Source organism: Hibiscus syriacus, unplaced genomic scaffold, assembly GCF_006381635.1.
Source record: "Hibiscus syriacus cultivar Baekdansim isolate YM2019G1 unplaced genomic scaffold, ASM638163v2 tig00111540_pilon, whole genome shotgun sequence".
Taxonomy (NCBI): Eukaryota; Viridiplantae; Streptophyta; class Magnoliopsida; order Malvales; family Malvaceae; genus Hibiscus; species Hibiscus syriacus.
The window spans coordinates 1087510-1113539 of NW_024063114.1; the positions used below are offsets into that span (position 1 = coordinate 1087510).

Genomic DNA, 26030 nt, shown 5'->3' on the forward strand with positions numbered 1-26030 from the left:
TGAGTATACTTGTATACTCACTAAAGCAAGGCAGTAAACTTGATAGCTTGAGTTTTTCAGTGATGCACTTTTAGTATGTTCTAGTTATTATGTGGCACTAAGTTAGTATCTCAATGTTTAGAATTTGTTTCCTTACACATATTAGGTAGAGTAGTTGAGGAGTAGTAAAGGAGTAGTAGAGTGATCGAGGTTCAGACCAGAGAAGATCAGAGTACGTCTCAGCATTTTAAAGGGTATGTATAATTGTAAACATTGTTGTCTAGTTGAGTCGTAGATTCAATTAAAGTGGTTTGTATTATTTTGAAATGTAAATATGTTTATTTTGGAGCTTCTCAGTGTAAAGTTTTATTATAATATATTATATTTTATTAAAATGATTGTTTTGAAGTCAAAGAAAGTGAGAAAAAGTTGATCAGCCACTTCGGTGGTTCCGTGTAACACTTTAAATATATCGACTGTGTGTCGTACTAGTCTAGGGTGTTACAGTTGTAACATGATAACCAACACCAAAACAACGTAGCTTTAGATCCCTATAGAGAATCAAATTTAGACCAAAATGATATCATTTTTGTCTAAATAGAAAACTATTTTTTCCTTTATTTTCATTCTTTTTTCTTTTTCTTCTTCTTCCTCATTTCTCTCGTCAACTTAAACGAATTCAAATTCTGGTGACCAAGCCGACCATCATTTTAACCACTGTCGATCTTCGACATCGGAGGCCAATAACTCTCAAAATTTTCTAAACGCAAATCCAATATTCATTTAATCGAAACACACCATAAGCTCCATAGATATAATAATGATACCATTCCAATTTCATGTTAACCTGACTCCTCGTTTTGTTGAACATTGAAGTTTGCTAATTGATCAGGACCGATGGTCATAAAAGGAGTATTCAAGATATACGAAAGATAGAACCCCAATGATTCAACATAAGTGATGGATGTAAAAATATTTTTCAGAGTGAACACACATATTATTAGTCATAAAAAGTTTTTTATAAGAGGTGGACACAACTAAAATTTCGGGATGAACACAACTATTAATATATATATAATTATTCAAAAAAATTAAATTTTAAGGTAGAGACGTGCCGTCCCTGAATTTTTAATTGATCCGGTACTGTCCTGAAAATAGGCATTGGGTGTCGTTGGATTGATATCAGTGTGGGTTCTATTATTAATGCTAGTGTTAGCATTGGTGTTTCCTACAAATTACCTCTTTCAATTTCCATACAACGATTCGTATACTATCTCTCTTTGCCTATCGTCCACTGAATATATTTTTACTTCTAAATTTGTAACCTTTCAAATAACCAAAAGTAGGGCACAATATCTCACTTTTTTAAAAAATTACACATGCTATTGTCTGAAACATATTTACACCTCAATTCTCTGACCTTTAAAGATAAGTCACTGTAAGACTGTTATGCATGGTGCCTTCACACACTAACTCTATTTTGGATGATTTTAACACTCATTTTTCCCATCCTCACAAAGTAAAAAACAGAATGACAAAGGTAATTAGACATGAGCCATGGACATTAAGTTCTTGAAAGTAAGTTCTTTTCTTTTAAGAAAATATGAGTGTTATCGTACGAGTTCATCAATAAATTTTTTCACCTTGCTTTTTAACAGGATGAGCCTCAGAAATTTGTGAATGTTCATAAGACCTTTAGAGCGAGAAACGAGATCAAGCTCCTCAACGGAGAAGATAAGCGACAACAGTAAGTAGGCGGTGAAGAGTTAAAACATTGGATTGTGGAGAGAGAAAAAATATAATAAAATATTCATGGGTGCATGCGACAGTCTAAAAAATAATAAAAAATGACATGCCACCACAAAGTTAGAGACAAAATGGTAGAGTGATAAAAATGTTCGATGTTTAAACTTTAGTGATTAAAATAAAATGTTTTATACTGTAGTGATCAAAATAAGATTAAGAATATAGTTAGGTGATGAATAGTATAGTTTACTCTTAAAAAGTGCCAATGAAAACAACGCCGTTTTAACTGTATGTCTATAAACCCTAAAGTAAACCCTAAACTCTCTTTCTTCCCTTCATATCATTCCTGGGATTCATTTTTTCCGTTCAAAAAGCAGAAAATTCAAGGGTTTGGTTATATTTGATTTTTTTAACTTTAGTTAATGGTCAGCAGTAATTTAAAGGAGTGGTTTGATGGTTGCCCAAATGTAGATAGTTTTGGGTTAGAAGAGAGTGTATTTGACAGTATTGAGAACACTATGGAGATTGGTCAAGAGGAAAGCTTCGGGAAAACCCCTGTTGGTGACCTTGGCTTTGATGGGTTCGAGCCAGTTGTTGATGGGTCCGCGCTGGTTGAAGATGAGCCAGGCCGTACAAGGTTGGAGGAAGACGAGTCAAAACCACAAGGGGAGTTGGGTTTATCAGTTGAGGAGTCAAAACCAGAAGATTTTGATGGGCTCATGGCGATTGGTTGCGAGTCTGATCCAGTTGGAGTTGAGCCAGGCTGTACAGTGAAGGCGGAAGAAGAGTCAAAACCAGAAAAGAATCCGACTTTACCTATTGAGGAAGTGATTGAGAAGGTTGGTTTGGATGATGGATTAGAGAGTGGAAGTAGTAGTTCAGTGTCCGACAGTGAAAGTTCTTCTTCGTCAACATCTTCTAGTAGTAGCAGTGACGAGGAGGAGGAGGAGGAAGAAGATGAGGAGGATGAAGAGAATAAGGAAAAAGTGAAGGTGAATGCTAAAATGTTGAATGATGCAGATGAACTTGAAGATGGTGAGATAATAGGTACTAATGAGGAGGCAACCTTTGATGGAACTGACAATGACGACGATGACGAGGAGGAAACAGATGATATCCTTAGTGCATTAGATATTGAACTCGAAGAAGTTGATGATGATGAGGATGCTGGTGCTTCAAAAGGTCCCATCAGGTCCAAGCATGAAGTTGAGGTAACAAATTGTAGCTTTGGTCATATGTATTTTGATAGTTTTGTTATTAACTTATTATTATCTTGGTTTTGACTTTTTGAGATTGTCATGGTGTATCATGTTTCTATGATTATTTTGTGTTTCTGCATGGTGTCTAATATTTCCAAGTGAAGCTCTTGTGTATCTGTTCTGTTGTTTATTTGAATGGTCTGTGTGTATTGAGCTTTTCGCTTGTTAAAAGCTATTTTGACATGCTTTGGATGAAAGTTATTGTTTTTGACTCTGCTAAGATGGCAGATTAAGTTCATAATGAAACCATGCCATATCCATTCAAATTACTGGCTGGCTGGTAGCAAATCTGTGTTAACTTTGTTTACAATTGGAGCCTTATTTGGTTAACTTTGGATGTAATTTTAACTCATCAAAACTAAAAGATATATTTTCCGTGCGAAACATTGAACGGTATTGCATTCTGGTTCTTGCTTTGCCAGATATCAGGCTTTTCAGTGCACTCTGTTCTCGACCATGGAAACCTATATCTAGACTTCTCTTCCATGCTCTCTGTAATTCTGAACAATATGACCAAAATAGTTATTACTGAAGTTAAAATTTCGGCAAGGCATAAAGCCAGAGTTATATTTGTTGAATAATATTTCTGAGAGAATGCATTGCATTTGGCAGGTTCTTCCTGAAGTTCCACCACTGGATGTTGAACTGCAACCCCATCACCAAATGCTGCCTGTTGGAGTTATTTTGTCGGTAAGCTCAATTCGGAACCTCTATTGCAAACTACAAACGCCGAACCTTAAAGTTTGTTCATACTTTATTAACACTCCTATACCTTATATTTCAGAGCTTGGGCTTTTTTTTCAGCCTTTAAGTCTAATGATGTTCATTACACTGTTACAGATGATTGGTACCAAAGTTATTGTTGAAGGAAGAGAGCAGCACAACCCTCTGAATGAAGGTTCGGTTCTCTGGTTAACCATGAACAGATCTCCACTTGGATTTGTGGATGAAATCTTCGGACCTGTAAAAAACCCATACTATATAGTGCGGTATAATACCGAGAGCGATGTCCCTGCTGGGATCCATGAAGGCACTTCTATCTCTTTTGTTCCTGAATTTGCTAATCACGTTCTCAACGAGAAAAGTCTTCACAAGAAAGGATATGATGCATCCGGTGAGAATGATGAGGAGTTGTTGGGTGATGCTGAGTTCTCTGATGATGAAAAAGAGGCCGAGTACAAGAGGATGCAAAAAATGACAAAGAGAGCCATGAATGACCAGAGAGTGGGAAACCAGAAAAGCAATAAAAAGAAAGTTAATGGAGCTTGGAATACCGATGGGAACTCTGCCCAGCAAACAGCAACAGGTCAACTTCCACCTAATCAGAATCAACATAATATCTCCGTAGTCTCAGCATCTTTGGTCAATCATAATTGTTCATCTTCTGTTGTGGGACAACAAAATTTTGTTGGTGGATCTGGCTTTGTCCCACCGTCTGGTAATATTGGACCTTCTAATGGAGTTTGGAATAATGGAATGGCAGGCCAGCATCCACAGAATGTTGTTTTCCCGAACAGGTTTTCTGCTGAAGGAATGCAATTGCTCTCGCAGAATTACGCACAGCAGCCTATTCCTTTGTCAAACCCTGCAATATCTATGCCTACCATGATGCCCTATCAGCAGCAGCAGCAATTTGACCCTAGTTTGAGCACATTTCCTAATATGGTCTTACCTGGTGGCCAGTTAAACTCTTTTGCTGGACTATCCTCTGCACCTTTGCTGGGGATTGCCGGTCAAAATTTAATCAGCCAAAGCACGTTCGGAATGGGTATGCAGTCCCAACAATTCCTTGGTGCATTGCAGAGTATTTTAACAAATGGACCTACTCTAAATGGGAACTGTAATTTGCAACCAAAAGGTGTCCAAGTCAACTTCGAATTATCCCAGAACTTTAACATGGGTGCACCATCGAGTCATGGAGGAAAATCACATCATCGAGGCCGTGGAAGTGGTCGTGATCGTTTTAGTGGTGGAAGAGGTCATCACCGATCTGAATAAATTCGAATAGAGACACGAGCCAAACTATACGTTTCGGTGTGCAACTTTTTGTTGATTTTTTCCAATGTAAGAGATTCAAGGTAATTAGCATTGAATATGTCTGACTATTAATCAAGCATTTTTTTCCAGTTTCAATTCCCAATTCTTTCATTGTCAACACACAACAAAATGTTTTGGTGTTTTTCTTTTTTCATAGATTTCACATTCAAAGAGTAAAGCTAATGCATATTCAATGAAAAACTTCATGTGCTTAGCTTAAAAAAACTTGGGATCATCATCAATTCTTGAGTTAAACTAGAAATAACCACAACCTCCATGAAATATTACCTCAACTGCAAACTTTTGGTGGGTTGCGAAGTTTATCTCAATCGAATTCTACTGGAATTCTCCCTCGTTCCTTCCACTCAAATCCACTACCAGTTGCCGCCGCAAAAATGTCATCAATGGAGTCTCTCATTCTCCAGCTCCACGAAATATCCGCCGTCAAATTCGGCAACTTCAAGCTAAAATCCGGCATCTTTTCTCCCTGCTACATAGACCTCCGCCTCATCGTCTCCTACCCTTCCCTCCTCCGCCAAATCTCCCACTCCCTCCTCTCATCTCTCCCTCCCCGAACGCCCTTTAACCACATATGCGGCGTCCCTTACACCGCCCTCCCAATCGCCACCTCCATCCCCATGCTCATGCGCCGCAAAGAAGTGAAAGACTACGGCGCTTCCAAGTCCATCGAAGGCGTTTACGAGAAGGGTCAAGCCTGTTTGGTGGTTGAAGACCTTGTCACGTCTGGAGCATCGGTCCTAGAAACCGTAGCGCCGTTACGGGCGTCGGGAATCAAGGTGACGGATGCCGTCGTGGTTATAGATAGAGAACAAGGCGGGAGGGAGACGTTGCAAGACAATGGAATCAAACTTCATGCTTTGTTTACTTTAAAGGAGATGGTTAGGGTTTTGAGAGAGAAAGGGAAATTGGAGAAAGAGATGGAGAGTTTGGTTATGAAGTTTTTGGAAGAGAACAAGAAAGTGGCTGTGCCTAAGGATGATAAAGTGGGGGTTAAGAGTTTGGGGTTTGAAGAAAGGGCTAAGTTAGCTAAGAATCCAACTGGGAAAAAGCTGTTTGAGGTTATGGTTAAGAAAGAAAGTAATCTCTGTTTGCCTGTTCATGTTGGGACCGCTGCTGAGTTGCTTGATATTGCTGATAAGGTAAAATTGGTTTTAGTTTCTTAGGAAAGTTTTGAATTTTTCTAGAGAAAATGATTGAAGGAAATGGGTTTTCTGTTTTGGATGGACTTGTTTTCTCGGTGAAGTTGAAATATTTCTAGTAGAGTGATGAACAAAGTGTTTGTTTTTATAATTTTCTTAACCATTTCTGTTAAGTAGAGAAGTTGATTTTGCTCTTTGGCTGATTTTGTTTATATACTAACTTGCTAAACATTCTCTTGCTCGATATTTGAATTTATATGCAGGTTCTAAACTTGTGAATTTATATGCAGGTTGGACCAGAAATCTGTCTATTGAAGACTCATGTTGACATATTACCCGATTTCACCCCAGATTTTGGTTCTAAACTTCGTGCGGTAAATATCAAATGCTTACTGAATGTTTTGTGCCTACATTTCCTGACCTAATTGCAGCATTACCTGTTAAAGTCGGTAATGTAGGATCTTGTGAAGTGGTAGACGTTAATGCTAAGTTGAACTAACAATCCTGTTATGGGATCTTTCAACTGAAGATTGCAGAAAGACAACTTTTTTATCTTCGAAGACTGTAAGTTTGCCGACGTTGGTAACACGGTGACAATGCAGTATGAAGGGTAACCTTCAGTTTTTTTGTAACCCAAGTGTTTCTGGTGTGTTCTTTTGCAGAGGAATCTTCCACATATTGGATTGGGCTGATATTGTTAATGCACACATAATCTCAGGTCCTGGAATTGTGGATGGTCTGAAATTGAAGGATGGTTATGATTTCTCAAAGTTACCTTTTGGCTAGGTTTAAACTATGGAGTTGAAACTAATCGTTCTTGTAAATTTATATTCCGGGAACTGTTTTAGGGTTTGCCTCGTGGTAGGGGCATGTTGCTACTTGCTGAAATGAGCTCTGCCGGTAACCTTGCCACAGGAGACTACACAGCTGCTGCTGTAAAAATTGCAGAAGAGCATTCTGATTTTGTCATTGGTTTCATCTTGGTCAATCCGGCATCATGGGCTGGGGAACCGGAAATCCTGCGTTCATTCAGGCAACCCCTGGTGTCCAAATGGTAAAGGGTGGTGATGATCTTGGCCAGCAGTGTAACACACCATATTCTGTAAGTATTTTATCCCGTCATCACTCCTTCTACAATCTTTTGTACCATGAAGCTATTGTGTACATGAACTTTCATTATCCTTTTCGTCTTGAACAATATTCCAGGCCATCTTCGATAGGGGTAGTGACATAATAATCGTGGGTCGAGGAATACCGCCTTCAAGGATGGAAAGCATACACGGCTAAATGCAGTTAAATATCTTTTATGTTATCTGTCCCACCTTGCTTGAAACTAATGCACTCACATCCCTAATAACAAACCCAGTGGGATTTTGTTAATCAGTAATTTTTTTATGCATACTAAATCAAAGAATTAAAATTTATAAATACTAAATCAAATTTATAGTTCATAACATTAATTAATAAATACATTTCAAAAATTAAAATAATATATTTGAATCAATCAAAGGAGTAAAATCTATAAGTACTTTTGAATAATTAATAAAAATATTAATATTATATATCGTAATATATTTCTTGGTAAACTATAGCATTCTTGGCGCAATCGTATTTCTTATATATATTCATAATATTTTTAACTTTTAATTTATTTTCTTATCGTGGGAATGTCTAAAGCTCTATCCGCTTAAACTCTGACAACCATTTAGCTGAAACTTAAAATGTTAATAGTATACATAACATTTATAGATTGTAACTAATTTTCTTATCGTATAACATTTTAGTGCAACTTGTTATGTTACTTCGACTAATAACTTTTTCGGTTATGATTTATAACATTTTGTGATATGATTTTAACATGTTACCTTTTTTATCAGTCACGTCGTTATTAATCTTATTTTAGGCGTCTCACAATAGAACTTCATGTTATAGGGAACTTATTTGTAAGAGGCATCTCCAGCCAGTTATGAATACATTACAGAGTCAACATTGTTGTCTCATCTTACTAGGGAAACTGGAGAAGAAACTCAAGCTAAAATAGAGGGACTGCACCAAGATATACAGTCAAGTCATATCAGATATATAACGAAAATGAAAACAAAAGCTTTTAGGATGCAATTACAGGAAACAATGGAGAAGAATTAATTTTATTAAATTGAAAGTAATTTGTACAAATTAATTAATTCTTTTATTTATTTATTTTAAAATAAATTTTTTTTCTTTTAATCATTAAAAATACCGATGTTGAAAAGGCGCTATATAAATATATAATTATCATTTACAAGATATATCTTAAAAATATTCTAAAATAATATAAAAATAATATATATCTAAAACTATTCGTAAAATAATCTAGATATTTATAATGTAACACCCTAAACCAGTACGACACATAGTCGACTAATTAGGATGTCACATGAAACTACCGGAGTGACTAATCAATTTTTTCCTCCATTTCTCTTAATTTAAAACGACCAATCACATAATAAAATCATTCCTAAAATATAATTGAAACTTTACATTGGGGAGCTCCCAAAATAAAAATATAAATTCAAAATAAACAGAACAACTTTACAATAAAGTTACGACTCAATACAACTGAGTCACGTCATTCAAAACATGAGACATACTTTGTTTTCCTCTGGACCTTAATCACTTTAAGACTCCTCGGATGCTCCACCTAATTTGCATAATGAAACAAATTTCAAACGATGAGTTAACTAGTTAGTATTACACTAACAACTAGATCATACTAAAAGTGTATCATTAAATGCTCAAGATATCAAGTTTACTGTTTTAGTGAGTATATTTGTATACTCGCTCTCTACTTTATGATATATATCATGATACGACTGAGAATTATGCATCTCGAAACTCACATATCTCTCTAGTCTATCGAGAATATTTATCATACTAAAAATTTAGTATTAAAAAAAATATTTATCACTCTAAAAATTTTGAGTTCAAACAACATCATTTACGGGATATATTTACATTGTGGATAAGTTAGAAATTTTTTAATAGATATACATTATAATAGCTGCAAAATTTTCAATATATATATATATGACCTTGAATTTTATTTTTTTAATAAAACTCAAATCTTTTTACCTTCACGACTTTGGTATCAATCACTATGGAAAATACCAAAATAAAAACGAGCATGGTTTGTGTCGGCCATTCTCCGATCTTTCAAGAGTTAATGAGAAGGCAGCATGTGGAAGAGGGTAATAGAGATAGTGCCGATTTGATTGTCAACGGTGGGGGTGTCGGTGTTTCAAAGTTGAAGAAGAAAGGGGGCTGATTTATGAGTATAAAGAGCGTTGCTAATAGCGTGAAGGGTAATAGAGAAGGGCGAAGCAGCGACGAGAGGGATACCTCATCGGAGAAGGGCGGGAGGAGATCAAGTTCCGCCACTGATGATTGCCAGGATGTTTCATTTCATGGGCCGGAGAGAGTGAGGGTAAAGCAGTATGGGAACCATGTAAAGAGCTCACTGCTCTTTTCAAGAGTCAAGAGATACAGGCGCATACAGGGTCCATTTGGAGTATTAAATTCAGTTTGGATGGCAAATACCTTGCTAGTGCAGGTGAGGATTGTGTGATTCATGCATGGAAGGTTATTGAATCAGAGAGGAAAGGCGAGTTGTTGATGGAAAAGCAAGAAGATGGGAATTTGAGCTTTTTGCTTGTGGCTAATGGATCTCCGGAACGGACTCTGTCGTCACCAAGTTCTGATCTCCATCTTGAGAAGAAGAGAAGAGGAAGGTCATTGATAAGCCGGGAATCGATGAGCCTAGACCTCATTGTGGTGCCAGAGACTGTATTTGCGCTCACAGATAGGCCTATTTGTTCTTTTCTAGAACATTTGGATGACGTGCTTGACCTCTCATGGTCCAAATCTCAGGTTAGTCACACCGGACTATCAATATAGTTTGATTTTCTGGTTTTTGGTAAGTAATGTTGTTGGGAAGAACTTTATTTAGAGTTTCTATTTTCAGCCTTTAGAAGCCTAATAAACTAAATCTCTGGGGTAATTGTAGTTGTCTATTTACTTAGATTTAGTTAATCAGTTAAATAGATGTGCTGGTTTTTCTTATACCAAGCATTTATTGTATATTTTCATGCTGGCTCAATGTAAACAAAGAAATGCATTTTTGTTCTTTTCGGATCTCTGGCTCTGTGAGATGGATTTTCACATCGAGTTTCTGGACTGAAAAAAACTTAGTAGCTTGTCCGAGAAGTCGATCTTCTACGATCATGATTAATTCTTGCTTGTAATGCACTTAATCAGAAGTTATTTGTGAACATAACTGGTTAAATTACGTGTGAATTTCACAAATTATGAAATCTATTGCCATCCTGCTTGATTTATTGTTTTTGATGCTTCTATGATACCTTCTTCCTTGTTACCAGTTCTGGTTAAGGTTCATGGTGACACCGTAATATACCTTGTGGAAACTTTGAGATCATCTTAGGACCACTTTTGAATTTGCATATCGATAATAAATGGTTAGGAATGTTTTTGGTTCTACCACCACAAGTTTTTATGAACCATTACGAACGTTAATGACATTTAACTCAAATTGGATGCCTTAGAAGTTTTTCAAATTTTAAATGATGCTGAAGTGATGCCTCTATGTATTCCTTTTATATTTGTTGCAAGCTTCTAGAGAGGTAATTGTTTGGCCATTTTTTATGCCTTCCCCCCTGCATCACTACTTAGACTCTGTTAGAATCATAGCTGCAGGATATTCTGGTAAAAAATTCTGTTTTTCCTTTTCAGCAATTGATCTCATCATCAATGGACAAAACAGTTAGGCTTTGGGATTTGACTAGCAAGAGTTGTTTGAGAATGTTTTCACACAGTGATTATGGTAAGTAAATTACTGTTGAACGTCTGGTGTTAACCTTCATAATGTCCCTGTTAAGAACATCACTAAATTGTACTATTTTTTGGGGATAAATAGTTAGAATACATACGAGCAGTGAATGACATGTGATATACTTTTGTTCTCCATAGTTGTAATATCAACATTTGCATCAACCCAAAAACATCTAAGAGACTCTCAAAGTGCTAAATCTTTAGTGTAATTTCGTGGCTTAGAATGTGCAGAGTTCATTCACGTTAAGCGTGTTTGGTGTTGGTTCAATGAAAATTGTAATTCAAAGATCCAACATAAAGAAATATATAATTAGCTTTTTCTTGTCTCTTGAAATTGATTTTTGTATTACTGATGATGCTTTATTCTTGTGGAACTACCTTGACACAGTAACTTGCATCCAATTTAACCCGGTCAATGATAGATACTTCATTAGTGGATCCTTAGATGCTAAAGTTCGCATATGGAGCATTCCTGATTGTAAAGTTGTTGATTGGAATGATCTACATGAAATGCTCACCGCCGCTTGTTTTACACCAGATGGCCAGGTTGGGAATGGCCAATTACAAGTTCGTTCTATACAATAAACAATGAATAAGAAGCTCATGAAATTTCTATTTATTTTGAAGGGTGCACTAGTTGGCTCGTACAGAGGAAGCTGCCGTTTATACAATGCTTCTGGTACAAGTTTATGAATTCTCTCTCCCTATATTGTCTGCATTCTCGTTCTTTATTTTATGGATGACTTACCGAAGAAGTTTCTTGCATTCATGCATTTTTTCTCCAGAGAACAAGTTGCTACAGAAAAGTCAAATCAATTTGCAGAACAAAAAGAAGAAATCTCATCAAAGGAAAATTACAGGTTTCCAGGTAAATCCCATGTCCCTGCTGCTTGAAATTCTATGTTTAATATTGAAGGCACATTTCTTACTTAGAACCCCCCTTTTTTTTTTACATATTTCTTGCCACCTTGTTTTCACTTTATACTTTCCCCTGCGGACTACTTTCCCAATCAGTTTGCACCTGGAAGTTCATCAGAAGTACTCGTCACATCTGCAGATTCACGAATTCAGGTAATTGATGGTTCTGATCTGATTCACAAGTTTAAAGGTAATTCTTCATATGATATAAATATGAGCATGAGATTCTGCAATTACGCTGATTCCACTGATGTTGTTGACTATATGTGACAGGATTTCGGAACACGAACAGCCAAATCTCTGCTTCTGTTACGGAAAATGGAAAATATGTTGTCTGTGCTAGTGAGGACTCTTATGTTTACGTGTGGAAACACAAAGTAGAATCAAGACCTAGCAGAAGTAAAGGAGTCACCAAGACACGCTCTTATGAACATTTTCACTGTAAAGATGTATCAGTTGCCATCCCTTGGCCAGGTATTGGTGACACTTGGGGACTGAGAGATACACGATTGAATGATCAAAATTGTTTCGACGACAATATCGACAAAGTTTCGACAGCCAATCATCCTCCTACACCTATTGAGGAGTATAGCGGAAATGAGGGTTCATTATCGGCATCCGGGTGCAGCAATAGCCCTCTCCATGGAACAATTTCTAGCGCCACCAAGAGCTATTTCTTTGACAGGATCTCAGCTACATGGCCGGAGGAAAAATTACGGAACTGCCCCAAGGCGAGTGTGGACTTGTCTGGGGTTAACCCAAACATGTCAGCCTGGGGCTTGGTGATTGTAACAGCTGGGCTTAGAGGTGAGATTAGAACTTTCCAAAATTTCGGATTGCCATTTCGAATTTAATTGGGTAAGGAACCTCGAGGGTGGTGGCAAATGAGTTGATAATATGCGAGTACAATGAAGGTGAGTTTGAGAGATTCCATGTTGTTGAACAACGCTGAGTTTGAGAGATTTAAGCCTTTTTTTTTTTATTTTGTTGTTTTTTCCCCAAGCCTAATGAAGGTGAAGCAAATGTCCAAAAGAATAATGCATCTTACTACAACATATATATCAAGTATTTAAATTTGTTTAAACAAAATTATGATTAAGGATGACAATAGTTCGGGTTGGACTGGATTTTTATCAACTTGACTTGATTAAAGAAATATACCTTGTTATTCGACATAAAAACGACTTAAATTTTAATATAAAAATTTAAACCTAATTTAATCCGACATAAATTTATAAAAAAAAAATATTAATATGATACAAATATACATAATTACATATGAAACTCCGGCATCAGTTCACCACAAACTGAAATTCAATCCATTACACTGTATCCCCCCACTAGAGACCATCGTCCACTCCCTGTCCCTTTCAATCCTCTCATAAAACCAGACCCCATACATTTTGGGGCACAGCACCGAAATATCCCCATGCTGTTTAATAGGAGAGATAATATATTTTTAAAAATATCATAGGAAATCCAAATATCAAATCCTCATTGGCTACACACCTGGAATCAATATGGCGGATGCATTACCCTGCGCATTATCTTATCTTTCCATTAACTTTCCCTTTCTCTTTTCTTCCCACCTTATATATATGCCACCATTAAAAGCTGTTTGACACACTGCTTCAACTTGGGATTCTACAGTTCAAAGTTGGTAATGGCTCTACAGACAGCTGCTTTGGTTCCAGCTACTTTCTCTGTGCCTAAAGAGGTTGTTTTTAAGTTTTGTAGCCATGAAAGTGGTTCCTTTCTTGTGTTTTAATGGTGGGTTTTTGATTGTTTTTGCAGGGAAAATTTAGTGCATCTTTCAAGGATTCAACTTTCTTTGGAGTTTCACTTTCTGACAGTGTCAATGTTGATTTCAGTTCTGCATTCAGATGCAAGGTTTCATTTGTTGTTTTTTTGTCCAGAATGAAACACTGACATTACATGTTTCATATCTTGTTTGTTTTTTCTGTAATTTGAGGATATTATGTTTCATTGTAGAGGGAATTCAACCAAATGACTGGAGCTGTGAGAGCCCAAACAACAGCTACTGAAGCTCCTGCCACCATCAGATCCGCCGTGGATGGCAAGAAAACTCTGAGAAAGGGTAGTGTTATCATTACCGGTGCCTCCTCTGGGTTGGGTTTAGCCACCGCTAAGGCCTTGGCTGAAACTGGGAAATGGCATATTATCATGGCTTGCAGGGACTTTCTCAAGGCCGAGAGAGCAGCAAAATCTGCTGGCATGTCTAAAGAAAACTACACCATTATGCACTTAGACCTTGCCTCGTTGGACAGCGTCCGCCAATTCGTCGACAGTTACAAGCGATCAGGGAGGCCTCTTGATGTTCTTGTTTGCAATGCTGCTGTTTACCAGCCAACTGCCAAGGATCCCTCTTTCACTGCTGAAGGATTTGAGCTTAGTGTGGGAACTAACCATCTTGGTCACTTCCTTCTTTCCCGGTTATTGCTCGAAGACCTGAAGCAATCCGATTATCCATCTAAACGTCTCATTATTGTTGGTTCGATTACAGGTAAGTTACTACCAATGCATTCGAAATGATCATGTTACAAAAAGTAGTTATGTGATGTACTGACTTGGAGTTGTTTTTTTGGTACAATGAACCAGGAAACACGAATACCTTGGCGGGAAATGTACCTCCCAAGGCCAACCTTGGGGATCTAAGGGGACTTGCAGGGGGACTGAACGGGCTGAACAGCTCGAACATGATCGATGGTGGAGAATTCGACGGTGCCAAGGCATACAAGGATAGCAAAGTCTGCAATATGCTCACTATGCAAGAATTCCACAGGCGGTTCCATGAGGAAACCGGCATCACATTCGCTTCCCTTTACCCGGGTTGCATAGCTACGACCGGCTTGTTCAGGGAGCACATTCCGTTGTTCCGACTCCTCTTCCCTCCATTCCAGAAGTACATCACCAAGGGCTTCGTCTCCGAGGAGGAAGCCGGAAAAAGACTAGCACAGGTATAAACAAAGACCAACATATTGAACATTCAGTAGCAGAACTAGTACATAGCATCGAGTGTTCAATCAACACAAACTAAGCTGCTTTGATGTAGGTCGTGAGCGAGCCGAGCTTGACGAAATCGGGTGTTTACTGGAGCTGGAACAAGGATTCGGCTTCATTTGAGAACCAGCTGTCGCAGGAAGCCAGTGATGAGGAGAAAGCACGCAAAATATGGGAGCTGAGTGAGAAACTTGTGGGGTTGGCCTAAGTTATAGCTTTGAGATTGAATGTAGTGTGGATCTTCTAGAATCTAGATGGTGTGCTGTTGTAAAACCTTCTTCTTTTGTAGATTGTAGGTGACTGGCATTGTCAGTATGAAGAATGAGCAAACCAAAAATAACAAGTAGCCAATCTCTCTAGGCAGTTCTTTGTGTTCTAATCAACACCAAAATAACAATCTTAATCATCGTGTTCTAATCAACATTCTTGAAATATTAAGACAATTATACCCGCATTTCCCGAAATTCTTTGTGGGCAATATTAACCCGACCGAACCCACCCAATAATGAACTGATCCAACTCTCTAGATTCTCAACTTTCCCGCACTTTCTGGGCAGCCAAACTGGATAAACCAAGAAGAAAACCGGAGAAGAAACTCTCCTCGTTTAATTAAGAAACCAACTCCGTTACGTGTTTGATATTTGCATCTAATACAAAATCGTAGAGTTGAAAGTTTTAGCAGAACTTCATAAAAACAGAGCACAGATATGTATAGATATTAGCATGAACATGCATTAATTACGTACGTACACATGATTTTAAGGAACTTTATTGCAAACCTAAGATTGTTTTGAGCACTTTATTCTTCATAGTTACAGTGTTGATCCAACGGGGGTTTTACTGCTTCCTTATTTAGATAAATACTAATACACTACAAACTTTTTCGATTGTTATTTGAATTCATCCAACTTTTTTGGGGTTTATATGTAAGGTTATGTTATGTAGGTTTTTATTTCTTTTATTTTTTGTTTTTGGGTAAAGCACACAAATGGTCCCTCGACTATATGACATTGTCCTATTATAAGTCTCTTGACTATTAATAGTTACAAAATGATCCTCCGACTATAACATGTTGCCTCAACTATTAAAAATTATAAACTGATCACTCGACTATTCATTATGTTCTAAATTCGTCCTCTTCCGTTGAAAATTTGATGGTTGTCTAAGTTGGACTTTAGAATGATGATTGAGATATGATTGTCGTTTGAGATTCTGTGATCATATTTTATTATATCACAGTGAGCATGTTAACTTTTAGCTCAAAATACCGTCGATTTTTTAACGAAAAGGGCGAGTTTCGAACATAATGAATATTCGGTAACCATTTTGTAAATTTTAATAGTCGAGGTACACAATAAAACAACACTCTATAGTCGGAGAACCATTTTATAATTTTTAATAGTCGAAGAACTTAATAATGCAATACCTTATAGTCGAGATAATTTGTATATTTTACCCAAAATCTGTGGGTGTTTTAGATAGGATCAGTAATTTACCTGATCATGTTCTTTGTCACATTCTATCGTTCCTTCCCGGCAAAGATGCAGCCCGAACCTCTGTTCTTTCACCCAGGTGGGGGTATCTTTTTGTTTCATCATTATCTACCCTTGATTTTACTCGTTTCTTAGCGCCTCGGGAAAATGATGAAAATTTCCTGGTATTTGTTGATAGATTCTTTTCTAACCCCAATCAGTTAAGTCTAGAATGCTTTAGGGTGAATGACTTTTGGGTGAATTGTCACATTCCGTTGGGGAAGAGTGAAATTAGATGGGGGAATAACCCTCCATGGAGCGATGATTATGTACGCCTTAATGGTTGGATATGTGCTGAATTGCGGCGTGGGGTTAAGGAAATTGGTATACATTCCATAAATCAAAATTTTCTCACTTTGCCCACTCTTCTGTTTACCTGCCAGTCGCTGGTGACACTGAATTGAGCATCACGGGTGTCCACTATGTTCCATCTAATGCTTGTTTACCCAATCTTAGAACTCTTCATTTTGCATACTTTGTATTTCGAGATGCTCATTCAGTTCTAAGGTTAATTTCCAGACTTCCAGTTGCCCTTTGTTAGATGTCGGTTTCGTGAGAGAAATGAACTCAATATCCATAGTCTTTCGCTTAAGAGATTGGTTCTAGATTTTGAAAAGATTGTGGATCGCGACAGAGGTTTCGATTTCGTTGCGGTTAATGCTCCAAACTTTGTTTATTTCAAATAAGTCGACGATGACATGGCTGAAGGCTGTACTTTAAGTGATATAAAATCTCTAGAGAAAGCTGATGTTAAAATTACTCTACTTGCACTTGGTAGTGTGGGTCGTGGACATGAAAGAGATCTTCTTCGGAGAATTTGTAACGTACAGTCTCTGTATTTAGCCATTGAAGATTTGGTTGTTATCAATCAAGTCAATGTCTTCGGAATGCATCTTGAATCAGCGTTTGCGTTTCACAACCTTGTTGAATTTGAACTTGTGAATTATTCAGAATGGCAAGCGGCTTGGATTGTGGAGTTTCTACATTGCATGCCTAATCTAATGAAGCTTGTCCTGGATCTGGTATGAAAGCTTGTTTAAGTACGATTTAATCTATATATTCTTTACAATGAATACTCAGTTATATCCACCAGTACAACAAAACTTGAATTTGAAAGCCGTTTGAGATCATAATTTATGTCCATTTTAAACTCACAAAATTCACTTGTGTGTGTGTGTTTAGAGAACTGCAGAAGAAGGTTTCGGGTCACCGCCTAATGCATTGCCTGCATGCTTGCTATTTCACCTCGAGGAGATTGAAACAGGACACATCGAGGAAGATGGTCAGTTTGAACCATGGTTTTCAGAACTGGACCGGTTAACAAACCGGCCATGTTACCGGTTCAAACAGGTCGAACCGATTCGACAGGTCGGAAGAACCGGACGACGTCATAATTATTTAAAAAATTAAATAAAAATACCAAAAATATTTAATAAAAAATAATTTTTTATATCACAAGTTATAACATATATAAATTAAAAACCATAAAATCAAGTGAAACAAAATGATTCAAATTAACTACAACATAATATTTAAGGTAAAATATATTAAATAATAAATATAATTATATAACTATAATTAAAAAATAAATTTGGGGCTAAAAAAATCATAACAAAATGATATTCTTTGGTTTATTTTTTTTTTAAAACAATCTCACATGGTTAAGAAACATAGAAGAGCATCCCAAAAGTCTAAAGAGTAAAAATATGAGAACAAAACAATCTCACATTGCTAAGAAACATAGAAGCGCATCACAACTAACTTCTATAAATAATAGAGTAAATTTGGCATTCAAAATCATGGAGCCTTTTGGTGAGCATTGAGTGAACTATTCTTTCACTTCAATCAAGCTCGAATTTTAGGTTTCAATTGAGCTTCTAAATTTTTTTTTAGTTCAAGCCTTTTTGAGTTCAAGTTTCAATTTTATATTTCGAGTTCGAGTTGAACTTGATAATTTTTAGCTTGTGAGTTTGAGTTGAGTTGAACTTATTTTTAAAGTTTTCAAGTTCGAGTCAAGCTCAACAATACTCGAGTTCGACTTGGCTCGTTTAACAAACGACGTTTGGTTTAATTTTAAAAAACAAAATTTTCGGTTTTTTCCGGTTTTCAACCGGTCCGGTTCGAACGGTTCAGCGGTTCTGGCTGGTTCACTAGTAACAATTCAACCGGTTTAGATTGAACCGGACTAGGTAACGATTCCCGGTTGAACCGGCCGATCCGGTCCGGTTTTCAAAACAGAGGTTTGAACTAATTAATTATTTTCTGAAATATGCATTAGTCCTACAGAATCTCATAATTAGAATTTATGCCTCCTGTGACGAAGATCGATTACGTGCCATTGAAAAACTATCGAGTTTACCAAAGGAAAATGACCATGTTACTAATCTAATACAATGAACTTGTATGGAAAATAATTTATATAAACTTGAACCATTATCAATTTATCATTTAAAAATTATTATTTTCGATTTTCAATCTTTTGAAACAACTTCAATAAAACCAATAAAAACATATTTTATTTTCTAATTTTTACACATTGTTCATTCTTTTAATATCTCAATCAAAACGTTATTTTCAATATTTTACGCAAAAAAAAAAAACGAAAATCATCCTTGGTAAACCAAATTTTTGAAATATTAACCGGACCGAACCCATTCAATAATGAACTGATCCAACACTTTAAATTCTAACTTTCCCGCACTTTCTCGGCATCCAAACTGGAAAAACCAAGAAGAAAGTTGGGGAAGAAACTGTTGTCATATAGTTAAGAAACCAACTTCGTCAAAGTCCTTATACGTGTTCGATATTTGCGTCCAATACAAAATCGTAGCAAGTTGAAAGTTTTAGCAGAAATTCATAAGAACAAAGCATATATATAGATACTAGCATGAACATGCATTAATTACGTACACGTGATTTGAAGCAAACCTAAGATTGTTTTGAGCACTTTATTCTTCATAATGATTGTGAAGATCCAACAGGGGTTTTGCTGCTTTCTTATTTAGATATACACTAATACACTACAAACTTGTTCACTCATTAGCATAATATGGTCTCGTTTCTCTCTCTCTCTCTCCTTACTTGGGTGGAACAGGCTCATTGATGTTAGGCTCTTTGACATTTTGTTCACTGCCAACAGGTTCACACCCTCCCGAACCGTACCTCGGCTGATTACACTGTCCGCACCCACCGCAAGGCTGCTGTGGTTGCTGGCAACACCCCCCATTGCTACACCCTGGCTGCTCTCCTGGTATTTGTGGAATCTGAGGGATCTGTGGGATTTGAGGAATTTGTGGGATGCTTGGGATTTGTGGGATTCTTGGGATTTGTGGGATCTGTGGGATTTGTGGTATCTGTGGGATTTGTGGGATATTTGGGATTTCTGGTATCTGTGGGATTTGTGGGATCTGTGGGATTCTTGGGATTTCTGGTATCTGTGGGATTTGTGGAATTATTGGGATTTGTGGGACTTGTGCACATGGTGGTCGAGTGGGACAACTAGGGTGATTATTACATGTCTCCTGACATCCGGAACTGAGATCATCAAGAAGACCGGGCTCACCAATTCCAGCGGTTCTTGTATCATTGGCGTTAAGCTCATGACTTGTGCTGGCTGCATTGACGTGAGGAAGAAGGCCGTCCACGTTCTTGTTGCGGTCGTCATCGTTGTTGTGGTGTTCCAGGAGGAACCTATGACCCAAACTGAAGCTTAAAGACAAAAACACCGACAGACTCAAGACTGCAAGTTTTGTCACTGACACCATCTTTGTGTGTCTTGTCTTTCGATGCTCCATCAAACCGATGGGTTATGAATACATTTTATAGGCTCGATCAAACAGAAAGGCGGGAAAAATGATACTTGTGTTTTGTTTGGTTTGTTCGTTTAATCCGGAAGCATGGATTGCATGACTACTTGTTTTGCCCGCAACGCCATTCTTAAACGCAGCCGTCTTTTACCCCTCTAATCCTGCTCATCACTTTCAACCATTATTAAGCATCTTGAATAGGGTGATAAATTATCTTAAATACTATCTTAGATATGCGAACTAAGCACGTTGAAGTTTTAGGGTTTAATGTTAATTTTCGAATTTTAACCTTTCAAAATTATTTTAGTTTAGTTTAGGTTAAGTTGTATGCATAATTTTACTTAAACATAAATTTATCGAGTAATTTTAGTGATAAAAGAGAATATTATTCTTCTAAAAAAATCATATTTGAGTAATTACATCTATAAGTATATGTATGTTATTAATAAATTAAAAAAATTATAAACATTTATTACTTATAACCGCTCGAGATTATTATTTTTTAAAAACTTTAATTCTAATAAAATAAGATTGTACAAAAATCAATCAGTTCATTGTACTTCCACATGTTTCTTTAAATCCAAAGAACCTTTTTTTTAAAAAAATACACATTAACCGAATGATATTTCATAATTATCTTTTTATCTTAAAAAAAATATATGTAACAAGAAGGTTAATCACTGCTACAAATAATAGATACTTCAATTTAGGAGAGAAAAAACATACAAACATGGGTTTCCCCCCCCCCCCAACAAATCAGGCGGCTAAAATATTAAAGGTATTGGGGTCGTTCTGCGGTGCGGCGCCTAAAAAACGGCTAATATACGGCGTGACCGGTTAAACAAGTGACCGGTTAAAATTTAGACCGGTTATGTTATATTATTTAACCGGAAATATTATAAAGTACAATAACATACTAGGTAGCGCTTATATAATGTAATAGGTAGCGCTTATATTTACCTATTTTATAAGTAAACCGGTATATTTATACCGATAGCATTGCAAATTTACCTATTACATTATATTATATTGAAAGTGTCCATACTTTTTATAAAAAGGATCGATACTTTAACAGTGTTTCATGTTTTCCACCTACAATATTGATTTAATAATTTCATTTGCACAAAAAATTATTTGATTGTTTTGATATTTTATAAAATATTATTTAGAATTTTTAATTTAATAATAATATATACCGTAACGTAAAAAATAAATCATTAGACGCCTATAATTACTAAATTAATATCTTAAAACTCACTCAAAAGATAACCTTAAATTAATGTTTTCCACAGTGAAAAAGTATGGACACTTTTATAAAAAGGATAGACACTTTACAATATAACCACTACCTATTGCTTGGCATCATATGAGATTTGGATTTTGATTTCCTTTTGCTTGGCACCATATGAGCTTTGGATTTTGATGAGCATCGGAAGTATTTCAGACTTATGATTTGGGTGGTACTCAACTTATGATTTTAGTTGCTATTTGTTACATTTCTTGTATACCACCCAGATCATACGCCCGAAACGTTTCTGACGCTTTAAAGTTGACCAAAAAATAAAATGGTCGGGATTTCCCTCGCGTTTATACGTTGGAAAAAAAACAATGGAAATTAGGAATAATCAATGATAACATGCATATTGGCTTGGGCTAATATTTATAGTGGAGCCGAAATATATATTGAAATTCAAACTCAAATTGAAATTTAAATTCAAACTCCAATTACATATGAAATGAATTTGAAATGCAGTGTTAAATTGAACATGAAAATTGCATAATTGATTCATACTGTTCAAGTAACATGCTTTATGAACCATCAAGCTAAAAGACAATATTGATTGAGTTCAAAGCTGAGTTGTGAGTTGATGGAGTTGTCACACTTGTCACATGGTTGGAATAAAGTACTCACATGCGAGATAGATACCTATTACATTATATAAACGATACCTATTACATTATATAAGGGCTACCTATTACATCATATGTTTACCTATTATATTGAAAGTGTCCATACTTTTTATAAAAAGGATCGATACTTTTTTTAAAACTTATGTAATTTATGTTTCAATTTTTTTAACAGTGTTTCATGTTTTCCACCTACAATATTGATTTAATAATTTCATTTGCACAAAAAATTATTTGATTGTTTTTATATTTTATAAAATATTATTTAGAATTTTTAATTTAATAATAATATATACCGTAACGTAAAAAATAAATCATTAGACGCCTATAATTACTAAATTAATATCTTAAAACTCACTCAAAAGATAACCTTAAATTAATGTTTTCCACAGTGAAAAAAGTATGGACACTTTTATAAAAAGGATAGACACTTTACAATATAACCACTACCTATTACATTATATAAACGATACCTATTACATTATATAAGGGCTACCTATTACATCATATGTTTACCTATTTTATTGAAAGTGTCCATACTTTTTATAAAAAGGATCGATACTTTTTTAAAACTTATGTAATTTATGTTTCAATTTTTTTAACAGTGTTTCATGTTTTCCACCTACAATATTGATTTAATAATTTCATTTGCACAAAAAATTATTTGATTGTTTTTATATTTTATAAAATATTATTTAGAATTTTTAATTTAATAATAATATATACCGTAACGTAAAAAATAAATCATTAGACGCCTATAATTACTAAATTAATATCTTAAAACTCACTCAAAAGATAACCTTAAATTAATGTTTTCCACAGTGAAAAAAGTATGGACACTTTTATAAAAAGGATAGACACTTTACAATATAACCACTACCTATTACATTATATAAACGATACCTATTACATTATATAAGGGCTACCTATTACATCATATGTTTACCTATTTTATTGAAAGTGTCCATACTTTTTATAAAAAGGATCGATACTTTTTTTAAAACTTATGTAATTTATGTTTCAATTTTTTTAACAGTGTTTCATGTTTTCCACCTACAATATTGATTTAATAATTTCATTTGCACAAAAAATTATTTGATTGTTTTTATATTTTATAAAATATTATTTAGAATTTTTAATTTAATAATAATATATACCGTAACGTAAAAAATAAATCATTAGACGCCTATAATTACTAAATTAATATCTTAAAACTCACTCAAAAGATAACCTTAAATTAATGTTTTCCACAGTGAAAAAAGTATGGACACTTTTATAAAAAGGATAGACACTTTACAATATAACCACTACCTATTACATTATATAAACGATACCTATTACATTATATAAGGGCTACCTATTACATCATATGTTTACCTATTTTATTGAAAGTGTCCATACTTTTTATAAAAAGGATCGATACTTTTTTTAAAACTTATGTAATTTATGTTTCAATTTTTTTAACAGTGTACTGCGAATTTAAAATGATAATATACTTGTAGTTATTGTACATACCTAAATATGTACTGCGAATTTAATGTTGTACCCACCCTTTAACTACAGAAACATGTTCAAAATGAACCTTCGTTTACATATCCATCAACTCCTGGAGCACTGAACTTGCACAACAAAATTTTTGCCATGGATAATACTGATGTAGACAATGTTAAGCCAACCGAGGAATGCCATGAAGTACATAATGTTGATGAATCTGACAGATTGGTTGGTCAGCTCTTCTGTTCACGTGATCAAGCTTGGCACTTTTACAAGGGATTCGCACGGGAACATGGGTTTAGTGCACGTAAGGGAACAACACGGCTTGACGTGGAAGGGAATGTGAAGACACAAGAATTTTGTTGTTCCAAAGAAGGGTTTCGAGTATCAAAAGTCAATACTGTTGATCGTCAACGTGCTCATACGCCAGTCACAAGAACAGGATGTAAGGCTAGAGTCGTAGTTACAGCAACAAATACAAACGATCAGTGGGTTATAAGTAAGTCTGATCAGAAACATAATCATGCATTGTGCACATCTGCTATGACACCATTTATGCGTTCTAATCGAGCTGTAAGAGTACTATATAAACGGTGGAAAACACTTGATAGGACCTGATTTCCTCAGAAGAATCGTTTGTTACAGAAGGAGGTGGTTGAGAAGAACTGGGTTGAGAAGAGCTTTGAGAAAGACCTCGCTTCTGACGCTGACGTTTTGGAGCCATTTTGGTTGGATGCTACCCCTATTACAATGGAACACAAACACATTCAGGATAAAAACTCCAATATAGAAATCAATCAAACCCATAAAATATCGATAAATTTACCTGAATATCTGATCGTCACTTATGATAACGGTAGAAGGAAGAAAGAGGAAGATTGCCTGCTTGCATTTATGTTTAGGGTTTCTCGATTAAGAGTACTATATAAACGGTGGAAAACACTTGATATTTAAATTTGTATCGACACAAAATATATTAGTGTCGACACATTATTTAGACATATTCTCTCATAAAACCGGTATAATTGTACCGGTTAGATTGAAAAATTACATATTACATTATACTTTTGGGTTCGATGATTTTGGGATCGACACTTTTTTATATATGGATCGACACTTTATGGGTGCACCTTGTTTTTAATTCATTCTGGAAAAAAAATATCGACACAAATTATATTAGTGTCGACACATTATTTAGACTTATTCTCTCATAAAACCGGTATAATTGTACCGGTTAGATTGAAAAATTACAGATTACATTATACTTTTGGGTTCGATGATTTTGGGATCGACACTTTTTATATATGGATCGACACTTTATTGATGCACCTTGTTTTTAATTCATTCTGGAAAAAAAATATCGACACAAACTATATTAGTGTCGACACATTATTTAGACTTATTCTCTCATAAAACCGGTATAATTGTACCGGTTAGATTAAAAAATTACATATTACATTATACTTTTGGGTTCGATGATTTTGGGATCGACACTTTTTTATATATGGATCGACACTTTATGGGTGCACCTTGTTTTTAATTCATTCTGGAAAAAAAATATCGACACAAACTATATTAGTATCGACATGACCCTTAATGTGTATAAGAAACATGTACAACAACATACTGCTAACTTTTCTCATCTCATTCATAATTATATTCACATAAAAAATATAAATCGTATACAAAATTATAAATCTTATACAAAATTAACTCGACATTTACATCATTGCATCCTTTTGTTATTCCTATGTAATATTGCAGCTTTTGTTATCTCCTGTCTTCGTTCATTTTGATTGTGGCTTACGAGATCGTTTAATACTCGCGATCGATCCCAGTCTCCAACAACCTATATTCAAATTGTCAGAACGTTAAGTATTGTCAACTACAGCATTCAATCTACGACTTTTAACAATTTTACCACAAACAATTTTTTCTATCCACTTACAAAATCACCAGTTGCCCCTGTAGAACCGATCGATTCCATCCACATCATCACATACATGCTGCAATCATATCTGTTACAAAATTTGAAAACCACACATGTCAATATGATGAATACTGCATAAATTAAGCTTTCTATTTGTGATAACATCTCATACCCATTCAATTGCTTATTCTTCTTATGCTCCACAAATTTGAAATTTTTCAAGGGATACTTTCCTAGAGATCCACATGACTCAACCCAAATGCGTTTCTTATTATAAGAATCTAATATTTTAATCTGCATTAAAATAGAAGAAGTTATGCACCAAAAAATTATGCATTATAATTTACATAATGTCC

General features: G+C 35.4%; 4 protein-coding genes and 1 pseudogene across 5 annotated transcripts; all 5 read left to right on the forward strand.

Moving 5' to 3' along the window:
• Positions 1 to 2088: 2088 nt before the first annotated feature.
• LOC120164574 (H/ACA ribonucleoprotein complex non-core subunit NAF1-like) lies at positions 2089 to 4997 on the forward strand. Its single transcript, XM_039174270.1, has 3 exons — positions 2089 to 2936; positions 3597 to 3674; positions 3825 to 4997. Exons 1-3 carry the CDS (start codon positions 2148 to 2150, stop codon positions 4980 to 4982), a joined length of 2025 nt encoding a protein of 674 aa, XP_039030201.1. The 5' UTR covers positions 2089 to 2147; the 3' UTR covers positions 4983 to 4997.
• Positions 4998 to 5290: 293 nt separating this feature from the next.
• On the forward strand, positions 5291 to 6621 carry LOC120164575 (uridine 5'-monophosphate synthase-like). The gene is made up of 2 exons (XM_039174271.1): positions 5291 to 6181; positions 6472 to 6621. Exons 1-2 carry the CDS (start codon positions 5417 to 5419, stop codon positions 6604 to 6606), a joined length of 900 nt encoding a protein of 299 aa, XP_039030202.1. The 5' UTR covers positions 5291 to 5416; the 3' UTR covers positions 6607 to 6621.
• A 145-nt stretch (positions 6622 to 6766) lies between these two features.
• On the forward strand, positions 6767 to 7403 carry LOC120164576 (uridine 5'-monophosphate synthase-like). The gene is made up of 3 exons (XM_039174272.1): positions 6767 to 6791; positions 6844 to 6931; positions 7030 to 7403. Exons 1-3 carry the CDS (start codon positions 6778 to 6780, stop codon positions 7237 to 7239), a joined length of 312 nt encoding a protein of 103 aa, XP_039030203.1. The 5' UTR covers positions 6767 to 6777; the 3' UTR covers positions 7240 to 7403.
• Positions 7404 to 9290: 1887 nt separating this feature from the next.
• LOC120164577 lies at positions 9291 to 12965 on the forward strand (annotated as a pseudogene).
• Positions 12966 to 13582: 617 nt separating this feature from the next.
• On the forward strand, positions 13583 to 21327 carry LOC120164496 (protochlorophyllide reductase, chloroplastic-like). 2 transcript variants are annotated; one of them, XM_039174199.1, is made up of 6 exons: positions 13583 to 13700; positions 13778 to 13873; positions 13976 to 14507; positions 14603 to 14993; positions 15936 to 15940; positions 21315 to 21327. In XM_039174199.1, the coding sequence occupies exons 1-4, from the start codon at positions 13647 to 13649 to the stop codon at positions 14965 to 14967; spliced, it is 1047 nt and encodes a 348-aa protein (XP_039030130.1). In that variant the 5' UTR covers positions 13583 to 13646; the 3' UTR covers positions 14968 to 14993; positions 15936 to 15940; positions 21315 to 21327. The 2 variants fall into 2 exon arrangements, with proteins under 2 accessions (XP_039030130.1, XP_039030129.1); XM_039174198.1 differs by lacking the exons at positions 15936 to 15940; positions 21315 to 21327 and adding an exon at positions 15057 to 15350 and having other exon boundaries at positions 13585 to 13700; positions 14603 to 14961.
• Positions 21328 to 26030: the final 4703 nt, after the last annotated feature.

Coding starts and splice junctions, on each gene's coding strand:
- LOC120164496 (XM_039174198.1), top strand. CDS start 13,647: ATGGCTCTACAGACAGCTGCTTTGGTTCCAGCTACTTTCTCTGTGCCT. Junction 13,701..13,777: donor CTTTCTCTGTGCCTAAAGAG/GTTGTTTTTAAG, acceptor TTGTTTTTGCAG/GGAAAATTTAGTGCATCTTT. Junction 14,962..15,056: donor CCGGAAAAAGACTAGCACAG/GTATAAACAAAG, acceptor GCTTTGATGTAG/GTCGTGAGCGAGCCGAGCTT.
- LOC120164574 (XM_039174270.1), top strand. CDS start 2,148: ATGGTCAGCAGTAATTTAAAGGAGTGGTTTGATGGTTGCCCAAATGTA. Junction 2,937..3,596: donor GGTCCAAGCATGAAGTTGAG/GTAACAAATTGT, acceptor TGCATTTGGCAG/GTTCTTCCTGAAGTTCCACC. Junction 3,675..3,824: donor CTGTTGGAGTTATTTTGTCG/GTAAGCTCAATT, acceptor ACACTGTTACAG/ATGATTGGTACCAAAGTTAT.
- LOC120164576 (XM_039174272.1), top strand. Junction 6,932..7,029: donor TGGATGGTCTGAAATTGAAG/GATGGTTATGAT, acceptor GAACTGTTTTAG/GGTTTGCCTCGTGGTAGGGG.
- LOC120164575 (XM_039174271.1), top strand. CDS start 5,417: ATGTCATCAATGGAGTCTCTCATTCTCCAGCTCCACGAAATATCCGCC. Junction 6,182..6,471: donor TGCTTGATATTGCTGATAAG/GTAAAATTGGTT, acceptor ATTTATATGCAG/GTTGGACCAGAAATCTGTCT.